This window comes from Neovison vison, chromosome 13, assembly GCF_020171115.1.
Source record: "Neovison vison isolate M4711 chromosome 13, ASM_NN_V1, whole genome shotgun sequence".
Taxonomy (NCBI): Eukaryota; Metazoa; Chordata; class Mammalia; order Carnivora; family Mustelidae; genus Neogale; species Neogale vison.
The window spans coordinates 3111726-3126277 of NC_058103.1; the positions used below are offsets into that span (position 1 = coordinate 3111726).

At 55.3% G+C, this 14552-nt stretch overlaps 1 protein-coding gene across 1 annotated transcript in view; it reads left to right on the forward strand.

Annotated features, from left to right (window-relative positions):
- Positions 1–14552, forward strand: part of CDC42BPB (CDC42 binding protein kinase beta) — a 100699-nt gene that overhangs the window by 73696 nt on the left and 12451 nt on the right. Inside the window, 11 exon segments of the mRNA XM_044230778.1 lie at positions 790–938; positions 2223–2317; positions 3807–3886; positions 7720–7809; positions 8150–8227; positions 9620–9725; positions 10592–10728; positions 11257–11396; positions 12600–12681; positions 13666–13882; positions 14074–14136. Of these exon segments, the coding sequence (XP_044086713.1) occupies positions 790–938; positions 2223–2317; positions 3807–3886; positions 7720–7809; positions 8150–8227; positions 9620–9725; positions 10592–10728; positions 11257–11396; positions 12600–12681; positions 13666–13882; positions 14074–14136 (1237 nt within the window).

Consider the following 14552-nt stretch of genomic DNA (forward strand, 5'->3'; position numbering starts at 1 on the left):
GTCCCGAGAAGTGTGTTTTCACCTGTTGATTGAGGAAATCCGTGTGGGACTCAGGCATCGGAAGACTCGCTGACTTTTCTCTCGTTTGCCAGATTTCAGCGCAGTCGTTAGCATTAGCGTCCCGCTGAAGCGCCCCTCCCCATCCCTGTGCCCCCACAGCACGTTATCTTCTCCTTACTCTGTGCGCAGAAAACGAAAACCCAGTGTTTAGGGAATACTTGAAAAAGGTGTATCAGAGTGGCGTCCCCAGACTTCGAGCCCTCTTGAAAGTGGACGGACCACATCGGGCTCGGCAGGAGCAGGACCCTGGCATCAGGCTGGCTCCGCTCACAGTTCCTCTGTCCTTCCTCCTTCCCGGTTACTGTGGTCCTTCATCCTGGGCAGGACTGACTGATGCGTATGGACACAGTCTCTGAGCGAGACAGCAGAACGTCTCAGGATGAAGGAACAGTAAGGCCGCTGAGATCTCACGATAGATCTTGGCGCATGAGAGAGTCTGGTGAGCTCAAGTAGAAGTTACACTAGGGTTTCAGTTTTATTCTTTTAAAAAATAAGAAAAGGTACAGCTCATTCTTTAGACAATCTCTAAGTGAAAATAAACATCACAAAATGCCCGAACTGAAATCGGATCGTGTGGACTTTGATAATATCTGGTAGTATCAAGTTAATGTTTAAATTAACTCCTTATTAAATGTGATAATACAAGTTTTAGAGAAAAGAACATGTTTGCCAGCATTTTGTTTAACAGATAAACAGCTTAACGACGCGCCTGCACCATTGCATCTGCAGGATCCCCTTTGGAAAGTCCGCCGGAGTCAGAAGCTGGACATGTCCGCGCGGCTGGAGCTGCAGTCCGCCCTCGAGGCAGAGATCCGGGCCAAGCAGCTGGTTCAGGAGGAGTTGAGGAAAGTCAAAGACACGAATCTGTCTTTTGAAAGGTACCTGGTCCTGTGGTCCGTCCATGCAGGGGGCCATGTGACCTTGGGCAGCAGCTAACGGGAGGAGCTTTGAGCAGGGGGTCGTCTCGGGCACCTGGTAGGTGCTCAGGAAGAATGGACTGGGTATGAGTATGCCCTTCACCTGCTGGAGGGTTCCGCTCGGGTTTCCGGGGAGTAGTGAGAGGGGTGAGTCTGTAGTTCTGTGTGTGCGTGTCAAGGGCCGGGCTTGTTTTCCCGCTGGGCGACAGGACGCGGCCACTCTGGGCTTCGAATGTCCACCGCGGTGCCGTTCAGTTCATCAGCTTCAAGTTTTTCCTTTAACCTGAAACTTGAAAATACAGGTTGGAGACGGTGCCCATTTGAAAACACTTTCCCAGCTTCATGCAGCCTTAGGAGAGCCTTCATGGCCACCAGTAAATCCAGCCAGGGCGGGACGAGAGGCCGCCGTCTGCAGACACGGCCTGACACGCTCAGGACTCAGTAATGACCAACTCGCTGCTTCATAGACACTGGGCCTCCCTGCTCGGAGTGGCAGCTGCGGGTGTGGCAGGTGGCAGGAGCCCCTCCCTGAGGGGGCAGGGCCCTGGGTGCCAGCAAGGACGTCACTGACGGGATTACAGAGTCACACATTTCCTTGGTTTGGGCTAAAAGAGGAATAATGGCTACCACTTGAATATGCTCCCGTAAGAGTTTTGTTCTGTTAATGACGTGACCCTCCCAGCGGGTCCTGCAGCCGTATTTCGCAGATGGTGAGACAGACAGGCAGAGGCGCGGTGGGCCAGCCAGCGCCCCGGCGAGTTCAGCACAGCAGCCCCTGCTCGGCTGCGGGCCAGATGTGAGCTGCCACGGCCTGACTCTGGCCGTGTGACCGCGTGGGAGCCCCAGGAGCCCCGGTGCTCGGGCAGTGGTCATGGTCTCAGGGGCAGCCCACCATCTTGCCAGCTGTGGGAAGGACGCTCAGAGGGCAGAGGACTCTGGAAAGAGAGTAGGAGTGTGGGAAACTGCATGGCAGCCTCGCGACACACCTGCATTAACCATGATTTTTAAAATCTGTGTCAGTTTATGATTCAGAAGTGCCATACTCTCCATAACATGTCCAATAGGCTCGCCCAGGCCGAGAGTGGGTCTGCACGTTCGTTCAGCGGGGAGCCTGCGGTGTTCCGGCACTTTCCGAGCCACTGGAGATGAGCCCCTGCCCTCGCATCCTGACACTTGCTGAGTCAGCGTGTGGATGACCTGTTCTCAGTGTGCTTAAAGCCGTTTATTTGTTATTTTTTGTTTTAGTAAACTAAAGGATTCCGAAGCCAAAAATAGAGAATTATTAGAAGAAATGGAAATTCTGAAGAAAAAGATGGAAGAAAAATTTAGAGCAGATACCGGTAAATTGAAATCATAAGCTTCTGAAGGACTTACATACGGGTTTTTTTAAAGAACATGGTTTTGTTTTGGTTTGGTTTTTTTTGGTTACGTAAAGAAACCACTTACTTCAAAGCTGAAATAGGGTATGTTCAAACCACTAATTTCAAAGCCAAAATAGGGTATGTTCAAAGATAACCTTCCCCATAGGTAAGCACGGGTTTTGGTTTAGTCTTGCGGTTGGACTTCGGAATACACAGCAAATACGCGTGTGTAAAGGCGCGCATGCGCATCCGTATCCCCCTGGTGACGCAAGGCACCTGCTCGGGGCTCTGTTCTGTGCGTGGATGGGGCCACAGCATGCGAGGTGGTCCCAGCTCACGGCCACACCGCCCCACGCTGTGCTGGGGGCTCAGACGGTGCTGGGCTCTGCTCTCGCTGTCAGAGGACAGCCGTATGAGTAGGACTCTTCCCGTTTCTTTGGGGTTGCCAGTTAGAGAGTGAGCTTCCATCCCCTCCTGCTGGGTCCACTCCGCCGCCCCAGGGGCTCAAGCATGGGCGTCCCTGCCTGCGCCACGGGCCGCTCTGGGCGCTCAGAGGCAAGAGGAGCATCAGCTTAGTCACTTGCACGTCCTTTATCACGAGCAGGACCGAGCACCTTTTGTATGTTTAAGGGTTACTCATATTTCTTACTCTATAATTTTTATGTGTTTATATCTTTTGCCCACTTCTAAAACCTCAGGTTTTCTTCTAGAAGCGGTTCGTATATTGAGGATTAGAGCCTTCTGTTTGTGATGGAAGTTGCAGATGTTTTGCCTCATTTCTGTTTTGTCTTCTTTACTTTGTTTATGTTTGGTTTTCTGGGTTTTGGGGAGTCTGTTCTGTTTTTTACCGAGCATAATGTTTTTCAGTGCTCTTTGTTTTTAGTTTTTGTGCAGTAAATTCATCAGTCTCCTCCCTTTCCTCGAGTCATAGGGAAGTACTCCCCAGTCCCCAGGTGTTCCACGTGAGTGGCTCGTACTGTCCAGTGCTGGTTTCATCGGTTACCTCGGGAGTGCTCATTCAGTTGGACGGACTGTGATGTACAGCTTGAGGAACGGATCTAGTTTTGTTTTTTTCTGGGGCTAGTCGGTTGTCTCAAAGCGGTGACTAGAAAGTTCCTCTCTGTACTGATTTCGTATGTGACTCTTCCCACATGAGTCCCTGGAGCACCGGAGTCTACCTCGCGATTTTCCTCCTTGTTCCTTGTTGACTTGATCTTGATTAAAGAGGCTTTGGGGGACCTGTTTTAGTATCTGTAGTTCTTCTCTTCCAACCCCCTTTTGTAAGGATTCCTGAGACCGTCTTCCTCAGTGAGTCTCCGGACCACGACTAGAACGTGACTAGACTCGCATCAGATTTACCAGTTGGCATATGGGGGATTGACGTCTCGATGCCGTCACATCTTCCCATCTAAACATAACAGACTGTCTTTTAAACCTGCTTTGACTGGTCTTTGTTTCTTTTTTACAGGACTCAAACTTCCAGATTTTCAGGATTCCATTTTTGAGTATTTCAACACTGCGCCTCTTGCACACGATTTGACATTTAGAGTAAGTGGTTATTTTTCAAAGTGATCAATGAATTGATGTTAAGTTGGAACTAGTATGACATGCTGTGACCCCACCCAGGGCCACCCACAGCATAGATCAGTTTTCTGCCTCGCACGGACCCGTCACTGACACAGGTGTTCAGTGTGTGCAGTTAGAGGCATCTGAGGTGTTCGCAGGGTTTCCAGAGAAGTGTCCTCAGGCTAAATGGAAGTTGATTAAGAAAGTGTTCTGCGTCTTTGGGGAAGAAAATCTACATTGGCCTCTGGCTGTGTGCTGAGTATTTCAGGCAGTTTTGTGTTTTGTTTTTTATTTATTTGTTAGAGAGCACACAAGCAGGGAGAGTGGCAGACAGAGGGAGAAGCAGGCTCCCCGCTGACCCCCCCTGACGTGGGGCTCGATCCCAGGACACTGGGATCATGACCTGAGCTGAAGGCAGACTCTTAATCCACTGAGCCCCCCCAGACGCCCAGGGCAGTTTTCAAAATACAGATTCTCATATTGCAGCTGATGAAGAATAAGCCAGTGTCATTATCCTTTCAGTGACTCCTGTACTGGCTGGGGACAGGTAGAGGAAAGGTGGTTTATGAGAGGAGTCCAGCCCCAGGGGCCCTGTCACCGACCTGCTGCCTCTGCTCTGGGAGTGACCCCCGCGGGAGCAGGTCGGGGCCGCCCAAGGAAACCGCTGTCGGGGTGTGTGAGCCCGCCTTCGTCCCTGGGTGTGCTGTTAGTGGGCCTAGCACAGCCTTTCCCTTCTTTTTCCAGAATGCTAGAGGTGGACCCTTACTAGGGTCAAGCAACCCTTAAAACAAGCCAGAAATTAAGATAATGAAAGCAGGTCACCTTAATGGGACTTCTGACAAAGTGTCATTGTTTTTGCTGATTTCCACCTTTATATTTGGAAAATTATAAGCCTTCAGGAAATTTGAAAGAGGAGTACAGTAAGCATACGGATGTCTCTCAGCTGGATGACCCCATCTGTGTGTACAGACACATCCCCGGACACGGCGGCGGCTGGAGATCAGGGGTGTTGTCACATAAGCACCCCGTTGCTAGCAGGCAGAGGACGTTTCACGCTGATGCCAGAGCAGAGCACGCACATACATTTCCCTTGTTGCCCCAGCAGAGTCCTTTACCGCTGCCTGGCCTCCCCTGGTCAGGATCCAGCCAAAGCCCATAGGACACATGGGTCTTGGATCTGGAACAGCAGCCCCCACTCCTCCCCCACCCCAGCTTTATAACATTGGCATTTCTGTAGTAACCATACCAGCTGCCCTGCAGAATGCCCTCACGATTGGAGGGGGGTTGCACATTTGGACACGGATTCTGCCCAGGAGACGTTGGGTACTTCCCCTGTGTGTACTGGTGATGCTGGGGTACTTCCCGTGTAGGGTTGGTGATGCCAGGCCTCGTCATCAGGGTGAGGTGGTATCTGCCAGAGCCCACCCCACCTTCGTCTGCACCGGGCCTTCGGGATGGCCGCTGGCCGGCTGTGCGCCAGCAGACTGGTGTCTGGTGGCAGTCCTTACCTGGGGTTGGTTATGACCAAATCCTACAGGTTTGTATTACTCCTGCCACCCTGGCTCATACCTGCTTCTGTTCACCTGTCAGAATGGTTTCTTAGAGGGGCGCCTGGGGGGCTCAGTGGGTTAAACCTCTGCCTTCAGCCCAGGTCATGATCCCAGGGTCCTGGGATCGAGTCCTGCATCAGGGTCTCTGCTCAGGGAGACTACCTCCCCCCCACCCCCCGCGCCTGCTTGTGATCACTGTGAAATAAATAAATCTTTAAAAAAAAAAGAGAGAATGATTTCTTACCAAACTGTTGATGTTTGTCTTTTCCCTGAAGTCCTCAGTGTTAAGAAGCAGATAGCTTTATCTGGTCGCTACAAGCTTGTTCCTTCAGAAACCTGCAGCCTCGTGAGGCCCATGTGTCTCCCATCGCGGGAATGCCAGGCACATCCCCAGAGACCAAGGCCTGCCGTCCCCACCGGGTGGAGGTGGCCTGGAGAACCGAGGCTTTTCTGCAGGATTGGGGCAAGAGGAGTGGTCCTTGGGGAGGTGGTCCCATCGCGGACCTGGACAGAGGCCTTTGTATCCAGCAGCCGGAACTCCTGCCATCTCCATGTTTGGCCTTAGCCCCTCCTTCCCTCTGTGATTTGAGGACGAAGGACACTCATTGATGGAAAGAAAAAATCTTTGGTCAGAGTCTGGGTTTGTCAGGTGTTTCCAGACCTGAGAACCATCTTCTAGAAGTTCCTACCTTGCTTTCTCTGTACAAATACATCGTTAAATACTATAGTGTTGGTTACAGCAGTGACAGAGTCAGTGTATTTTGATGTTTCCCGTTCCCCCCCACCCTGCCATCTGTCGCAACCAATGACTCTGCCTCCTCCCCACATCTTCTGCCAGCCTCTCAGGAAGAAGTAAGCCACTGCCCGTGCTGGCCCCCCACTGCCCTCCCTGTGTCCCCATCTGCCCTCAGATGTGGACGGCTCCTCATCCCTCATTCCCATTTTTGGACTCCCCAACCAAGGGAGACTAGCCAGGCCATCATGTGGCTGAAATTCAGTTACCTTGTGCCCTTTTACTTTGTTTGTCTAGATACGGAACTCTAATGCGTGTACCACACCTCATTTATGGGAGAAATTTGCTTAGTTTGTATTTTTTTTTTTAAAGATTTTATTTATTTATTTGACAGAGAGATCACAAGTAAGCAGAGAGGCAGGCGAGAGAGGGGGAAATAGGCTCCCCACTGAGCAGAGAGCCCGATGCGGGACTCGATCCCAGGACCCTGGGATCATGACCTGAGCCGAAGGCAGATGCTTTAACCCACTGAGGCACCCAGGCACCCCACTGAGTTTGTACTTTGATGTTTAGCTAATTCACAGAACATTTCCCTCCTGAATTTCCTAACAGGTTTAAATAGTGCGGTGCATGGTCGTGTGTGTTCATGAGCTCACATACCTTCCTGTCTGAATTCAGCTCCTTATACAGGAACCTTGCTCATTCCAACTTTTAGGAAGTGTTTCCTGGTTTGCGTCACTGGGATTTCAGTGTGGAACGCTAGATAAAGCTATAACCTGCTCCCATAAGGACCCAGCAGCCACCTCCACGCCACAGTGCTCATGCTTATGGAGCGCATGTACGTGCTTTACGCATGTCTATGCAGATAGTCACAGCCCTTCGTGAGGAAGCAATTTCAGGAACACTCAAAATGAGGTCCTTTTTTGGTGGATTTAAAAAGAGCTTCAAATTAGATTCAAAGCTTTAGCTTCTTGGGAAATTAACTTGGGAGTCTTGAGTTCTTAGAACAAAACCTTGCCTTCCCGTGTTGTAAAACTTTCAAGGAAATTCTTACTTCTGGGTCGTAGGCCCCAGACCCTTATTGACATCGTAATTTCTTCTTGGCCCCCGAAATTAGGTTAAAAAGCACTGGACTCCTTTAGCTTAACGATACCAGGTATAGATAAAGTCACTTCTGAACGAGAAGAGGGGGTCGGCGGTGTCCAGCTCCTGCCCCTTAAATGGAGGGTGGCAGGGAGAACAGGTGGTCGGGGCTGCGGGTGGAGTGAGGAATGTGGCCTCTGGCTTTGGGGATGACCTTGACTTGTCAGACCACGCCGCCCCCCGGTCGCCGCTCTGGTCACAGAGTGCCAAGGGCAGCGGTCCTCGGGGAAGGCAGCACAGCTGTGAGTGAAGTGGGCTCTGATGGGACATGACCGGCGTCTGGGCCTAGGTGGGACTTTGGGTCTCCAGGGGGACAGACCCAGCAGTCAGAGTCTGACGTCTGCGGAAGTTCTTTCTTTCCCACTGTGTCTCTGCCTTTGTCTTTGCAGGGCGGCTCAGCTGGGGAGCAAGAGACACAGGCTCCAAAGCCAGAGGTGTCCCCATCAGTTTCCGTGGCCGCAAGCACAGAACAGCAGGAAGTAAGCAGTGTTACCCTGTTACCCCCTGCGAGCCCTGGGGTCCCCTCCTCACCTGTGTCCTTGATAGGCAGGGCCGTGCTCACGCCAGGGTGGCCCCCAGGCCTGCCCCTCAGCCTGTAGCAGGACCCTCTGCCAGCTGTCGAGCCCAGCTCGGGTCTCCGTCATCGTCAGATTACCCGCCGGATGAGGCCTGCTCTGACAGATGTCTCAACAATGTAGGGGATGAGAAATGCTGTTCATTATTAATCAGTTCTAGAGAGAAACGAATCCCAAGCAGGGTGTGACATGTAAGAGCAGTAGCGAGCTCAGAGGATGCTCACCTGTCCCTGCTTGTCCCCAGGACATGGCTCGGGCCACACAGAGGCCACCCGCCGTGCCGCTGCCCACCACGCAGCCCCTCGCTCTGGCCGGACCAAAGGTAGGGGCCTGGCTTTGCACCTGTGCCTCCTTCTCAGTTTTAGGAGATAACTTTGTATAAATAAGACTGTTTCTGTGTGCGCAGTGAGACCCTGGTGTCTAGTAATGGCTTGCCGTGAGCAGTGTGTGGTCCACGAAGTATCGGGACCTTACCTCTCAGTTTTTAAGAATTTATTATCTTGAGAGAGTATATGAGAGAGCACAAGCAATGGAGGGGTAGAGGGGGAAGCAGGCTCCCCACCGAGCCGGGAGCCTGAAGCAGGACTCAATCCCAGGACCTGAGATCATGTCCTGAGGCAAAGGCAGACACTTAACCAACTGAGCCAGCCAGGCGCCCGACACTATGTCTCCTTAATTCAACCAGTGAGTGACACAGGGTTGCGTGTTAACTGGGCAATTTCAGAATCCGTCTCCTCATCGCCCAGAGCACAGTTCCTTCTCCAGCAGTGACCGCTCTGGTCACGTGTCCGCCACGCTCCTTCCGGCTGACATCCATCCGTCTGTCTGCACTCGGAACGGGAGAGAACCGTGTGGTTCGTGGAAGGGTGTTTTCCCCAGAGTAAGCAGAAGAGCGCCCAGCGCGCAGTTCGGTACCTCGTCCTTCCCCGGAGTGTGTGTGGAGGCCCGCGCGGCTCCGGGCTCTCGTGAGGAGGCCCGAAGTGTCCGGCTTAGCAAGCACGTGGCCCGATGCCCTCAGACGCTTCATTCTCCTCGAGCAAGGCACGGCCTCAGCCGAAGACAGTGGGCCAGCTAGAGACTTGGTTTTGTTAGGCTTTGGGTTTAGATGCCTGTAGAGTCGGGGGCACTGGCCTCTGGATTTTGTGTTGCCCACTCCCTTGCTTCTTACCCGTGGTCCTGTGGCATTTGTGTCCCCAAGTAATAATCCTTTCTTCTGGAGCTTTACACACTCTCAGTTCTGCGGGCTTCCAGCTTGCTCCTCTGTTCGGCCTCACGCTCCGTCCCCCGTGGCGGATCCTGTGGTGCACCTGCCCCCCTGACAAGGGCCGGCTGTCTGTCCACGCCCCTGCTCTCGGGAACAGGGCTGCTGTGGGTTTCTTGCACGACTGGGTCTCGCACGCATGTGCAGCCCTGGGTGGCGGCCCCCAGGAGGCCGGGCGCGGTGTCAGCGCACCCCTGCCGAGCCCCTCTGCTGTTTCTGGGAGCAGGGCCGCGCCCCAGGGGAGGCGTGTGCTGACTTCTGTTCTGGCTCGAGCTTGGGAGGCGGGTGGTCGGCTCTGCTCTTCGTTTAACACCAGGAAGGCACATGTACACGTCGGAGTGAAACTGCGCATTCTCAGCTTCTCAGGGTCATGCCCAAGGCTATCATTGTGATCGCAGCAGACTGGTCCCTGCTCACAGCCTGGGTCTCACCTTCTTGATGTTCTTCCTCCAGCCAAAAGCTCACCAGTTCAGCATCAAATCCTTCTCCAGCCCCACACAGTGCAGCCACTGCACGTCCCTGATGGTGGGCCTGATCCGGCAGGGCTACGCCTGCGAGGGTGAGTGGCGGCCGCGGGGTGCCTGAGCGGGCCTGGGCGCACTGTTGGGTCGGGGAGCAGTGTACACGGGCCAGTGGTGAGCCGGCCAGGGCAGATGCTCTCTCTAGTTATATAAATGCTTAGTTGAACTTCGGGAGACCACAGGGCCACAGGGACCCAGGTTGCCTGTGGGCTGTTGTCTGCTGTGAAATGAAATGTCTGCGGGCCTTCCGGAACGTCAGGAAGAGCAGAGACCAAACAACCTCACTCTCCTCCCGTCCTGTCACTGAGGGTAGGCGGGTGTGTTCTGTCTCTCCTGGCATCGTGGTTGGCCTTGGTGCCTGGGTGCCGCGTACCTCACTCAGCGTGGCCGCCTCGGGGCAGTGGGACGGCCCGTGTCACCGACAAGCAGCCCGCTGAAGTCCTAGCCGCTGCTCTGCAAAAGCAGCTTTTTATGCTTCTACCTGGCCGCAGAAGCCACCTCCTTTGTTCATGGCAGGCCTTCAGATCGGCTGCCAGGACCCCCTGTCTATCCTTGAAGCCACTGTTCTGTCACACACCCGCAGGTGGCTTCCTCTGCAGGTGATCTGGGGACGGAGCTGTGGGGACTGAGGCCCAGCTGCCTGAGGGAGCAGCGTCACAGCTCTGCGGCCGCCCGTCCGCGCTGGCCCTCACGCCCTGTCAGGACTCCCACGTGCATGCGCGGGGCCGCTTGGTGCCGGAGTCCCAGGGCTTCTGTTCCAGAAACCGGTCGCTCTGCTGGGGGGGTCCAGGCCGTTCCCATGACACATGGGATTACCGCATGGCCCCATGTGCGGCACACGCCCTCCTGTGGCTTCTGCGTGGAGGAAGCAGGTTCTGACGGCAATGCACCTTCGTTTTCCCAGTGTGCTCATTCGCGTGCCACGTATCCTGCAGAGAGAGCGCGCCCCAGGTGTGCCCCATCCCTCCTGAGCAGTCCAAGCGGCCTCTGGGCGTGGATGTGCAGAGGGGCATAGGAACAGCCTACAAGGGCTACGTCAAGGTAGGACAGGGGGAGAGCGGGGAGAGGGTGCGTGCGTCAGTTCCGCTGTCCCTGTCTTGGGCGTGATGGCCCACCGTCCGCCACAGCGCTCTCCGGACGACCTTCGTTGCTTTGTGAAGTCTCAGTGCTGGTCCTGGGAGGCCTCCCCTCTGGCATTCAGGCCTGGGTTCTGAGGACCCCAGAACATCCTCAGTCAGGAGAGACCCTTGTCCCCATCGTTCAGTCACTTAAAGACAGGGTTCCAGAGCTGAGTGCTGGGTCCAGACGGCCTCAGAGCTACAGCATTCCAAGATGATCTCTGTGTGTGGTGTGGACACACCTGTTTGCCGAGTTCCCCACTTGGTCCCCTGCATCACCTTTTATCCTGCGTGGACCCCTCCCTAGTCATGCCCTGAGTCATGGGGGCAGCTGTTCCTGGAGAAGTAGGCCAACCACGCAGCAGCTGGACGGGAAGCCTTGGCAAGGAGGCTCCTGGGGCCCGGGCCTGGCCTTTCCGACCCGGTGGAATGTTCTCACTGTTGCCCATAGGTCCCGAAGCCCACCGGGGTGAAGAAGGGATGGCAGCGGGCTTACGCAGTGGTCTGTGACTGCAAGCTCTTTCTCTACGACCTGCCCGAGGGAAAGTCCACCCAGCCTGGTGTTGTCGCCAGCCAGGTCCTGGACCTCAGGTCTGTTCTGTGCGTTCTGTCTTGTCCCGCGAGCTCCGGCTGACTTCATGTTGCCCAGGATGGGCGTTTGTTGCCGGGTAGTCTCTGACCTCACTTACACTTTCACAGCCTTGGTCATCATACACTTCTGTAAACAGGTGCTTGACCCGCATGCTAGAAACTTCCCTGTGGGTATTTTTGCACTCAACAATTTGGCACATAGGTATTTAACGTAAGAAGAGCATCTGCCCCCAAGAACAACTAGGAGATTCCCCAGAAACACGTTGCCCAGCCCAAGGCATCGGCACCTGCACGTTCTCTCAGTGACAGAAATCTGGAGCCCAGGGCTCTGCCGCGTGACCCCCTCCCTCAACCATGGCATTTCTCCCCACCTGCCTTCTGGCGTCCAACAGACCGGGCAGCAGAGTGCCCTCCCTCGCTCCCTCCTGGCTTCTCTTAGGGGTAGCGTCCAGCTCTGCGTTTCCCCACTTGTAAAGCGGGCATGACTGCATGATCAGGTCGGAGAGGTTGTGAGGACAGAGTAGTTCTAGAAGGCACACGCTCAGCATGGGGTTAGGGTTCTCGTCTGCCTGTCGGCAGCTGCCCTGAGCAAGAGCCCGGCGCCTCAGTCTCCGCCCCGGGGCTTGGGTGGCCCTAGCTGGGGCAGGTGCCCCCCAACAACGGCTCCAGGGACAGCTATGTGGCTGGGTCACCTCCACATCCCCAGGCGATCCTGCCTGTCCGTCACTGGGCACAGGTAGGCCCTGGCCTGGTGGACAAGAGCCCACGGGCTGGCGGCCGCGGGTGTGGTGGCAGGCGGAGCCCGGGATTCAGTCAGCATGGGGCTCGCACGGCTCTTGCCACGGGTTGCATCCCTTCCCTTAGAAGCCGGCACCAAGCGGCCACTTGATTGTAGCCAGGTCTGGGCTAAATCAGCGATGTGTCTGTGGCTGGAAGCATCCGGCACAGACTAGAACCATGTGGCTCAGGGAACGAAAGGGTTTTTACTCTCACAGGCCCCTTGTTACTAGAACACCTACGGGGTCCTCCGGTCTGTGGCTTTGTCAGCAGAAGTGCTTCCTCACCACGCTGGAAGCGAGGGGCCGACGGTAGATGTCGAGCCGTGGAAGTGTCCTCCCTCGGGAGATTTGTAGCACAGCGGGGTGGGGTCAGGCCTGGCTGTGTGTTTCTCTCTGATGTTCCGAGTGTTCTGTTTCTCACCAGAGATGAGGAGTTCTCGGTGAGCTCGGTCCTGGCCTCAGACGTCATACACGCTTCCCGCCGAGATATCCCGTGTATATTCAGGGTATGTTTTCCGTTCCTTAGAGAAGTCTCGTTAACCCTAACAAAGGAATCCCCTGCTTAAGGTGGAACCATTCCTCGGAGCATTTCCGTACGCCGCAGCAAGAGCCCGGCAGATATCTAGCTGCAGATGCCGTCCCTTGTGTTGGGGTCCCTCCTGCCCAGGGCCCCGTCTCCCCCATGGCACCCGCTCTGCCTTCCCGCCCGCACCCCGCCTGGTCTGTCTGTGCAGTCACGGCGTGCCTGATGCTGGGAGCCACCTCGTGGTCCTGTATGAGCGGGATGTGCCCGCACAGCTCCCCTCCCTGGGACTTACTGGTCCTCAGCGGGAGCAAACAGCAGGAATCCGTGGGTGTCTCCCGGCAGCACGTTTGTTGGCCGAGGTGGAGCGTTCCCCCCACAGAGTTCCTGTTAGGTGGTGTGGCATTAGGAAGCCTCTGAGCCATTGTGGGTTAAGGAAAGAATCACCCCCACCCCTCCACTGGGACTTTTCATAAACACAGGAGAATTTTCACTGCCCGCAAAATGAAGTCCAAGAATCCTCTTAACGGAACTCACCTACCTACCTAGAAACTGCCCCCCGTGCAGTATAGAGAACTGCCATCCCCGTGTGCTTAAAGCTGACCTGCAGCAGCAGCCCATGACGCCCAGGCTCCTGGACAGGCTCGGGGGACAGTCCCAGCATGTGTGGGCAAGTCTGTCTTTCCCGTTCTGTTAAGTATGGGAAAATCATTCAGGAAATCGTTTTGAAGTGGACTTACTCCCCATCAGTGTTGGCAAAAGCACAGTCTGAAAGGAAGGGGTGCGGGGCACCTGTTCGTGGCAGCAGAGCCCCTCACAGTGTCCATGGGCACCTGGAACCGGGACTCCGCCGACACCCTTGTCAGTACAGGGCAGCGAGGCCTCGAGCGCAGGGCGTCAGGGCCAGGCTGTGGGCATCTGTGTGCCGTGCTTTGGTTGTCTTACGGCTCTTTTCTTTGTCACGAAGGTGACAGCTTCTCTTTTAGGGACACCTTCTAAGACCAGCTCACTGCTCATTCTGACAGAAAATGAGAACGAGAAGAGGAAGTGGGTTGGGATTCTGGAAGGACTGCAGTCCATCCTTCACAAGAACCGCTTGAAGAACCAGGTCGTGCACGTCCCGCAGGAGGCCTACGACAGCACGCTGCCTCTCATCAAGGCTGTCCTGAGCGCCGCCGTCATTGGTGCGTGCCTGGTGCCGCACGGGGTTATGCCCGTGATGCGGGGGACAGTGGAGCGTGTCTGCGGTGCCTGTGGGGCCCGATCTGCGTGGTGTCTGCGGGAACTGAGTGCCCGTGTCTGCTCTGAGAAGCGAACGGTGTGTGTCAGTGGTACTGACGTCTGTGTGGTGTTCTTACTCCTCCTGCCGTGACAGATGGGGACAGGATCGTGGTCGGCCTAGAAGAAGGACTGTACGTCATAGAGGTGACCCGCGATGGTGAGTGCCCAGGAGCCGCTGTCTGCCCTCCCTGGTTCGCACGCACGGGTGCGGGAGGAGGAGCAGGAACCCCGGGAGCAAAGACGTCTTTGTGACGTGAGGATTCCGTAAACAAAGGGAAGGGTGAACAGCTGAGAAACGTCACCTGCGGCAGATAAGACAGATGTTCAGCAGATGTGTGTGGCACATGCCCTGGTGCCTCGGAGTCGGGGCTAGGCTCTACCTGCAGGTTCAGCAGAGCACGGAGACCCACCGGCATCACGGGTGGGGTGGCAAGTGCTTCCTGCGCCCACTGAGCTCGTGGAGGACAGGACTGAGGGGGGAGATGGGGACGGGGAGAGCCTCCTAAAAGGAAGATGATTCACTGAACTCCTCAGTGTGCTGATGACTTCCTGAAACTTTCCTTCCTCTGCTTC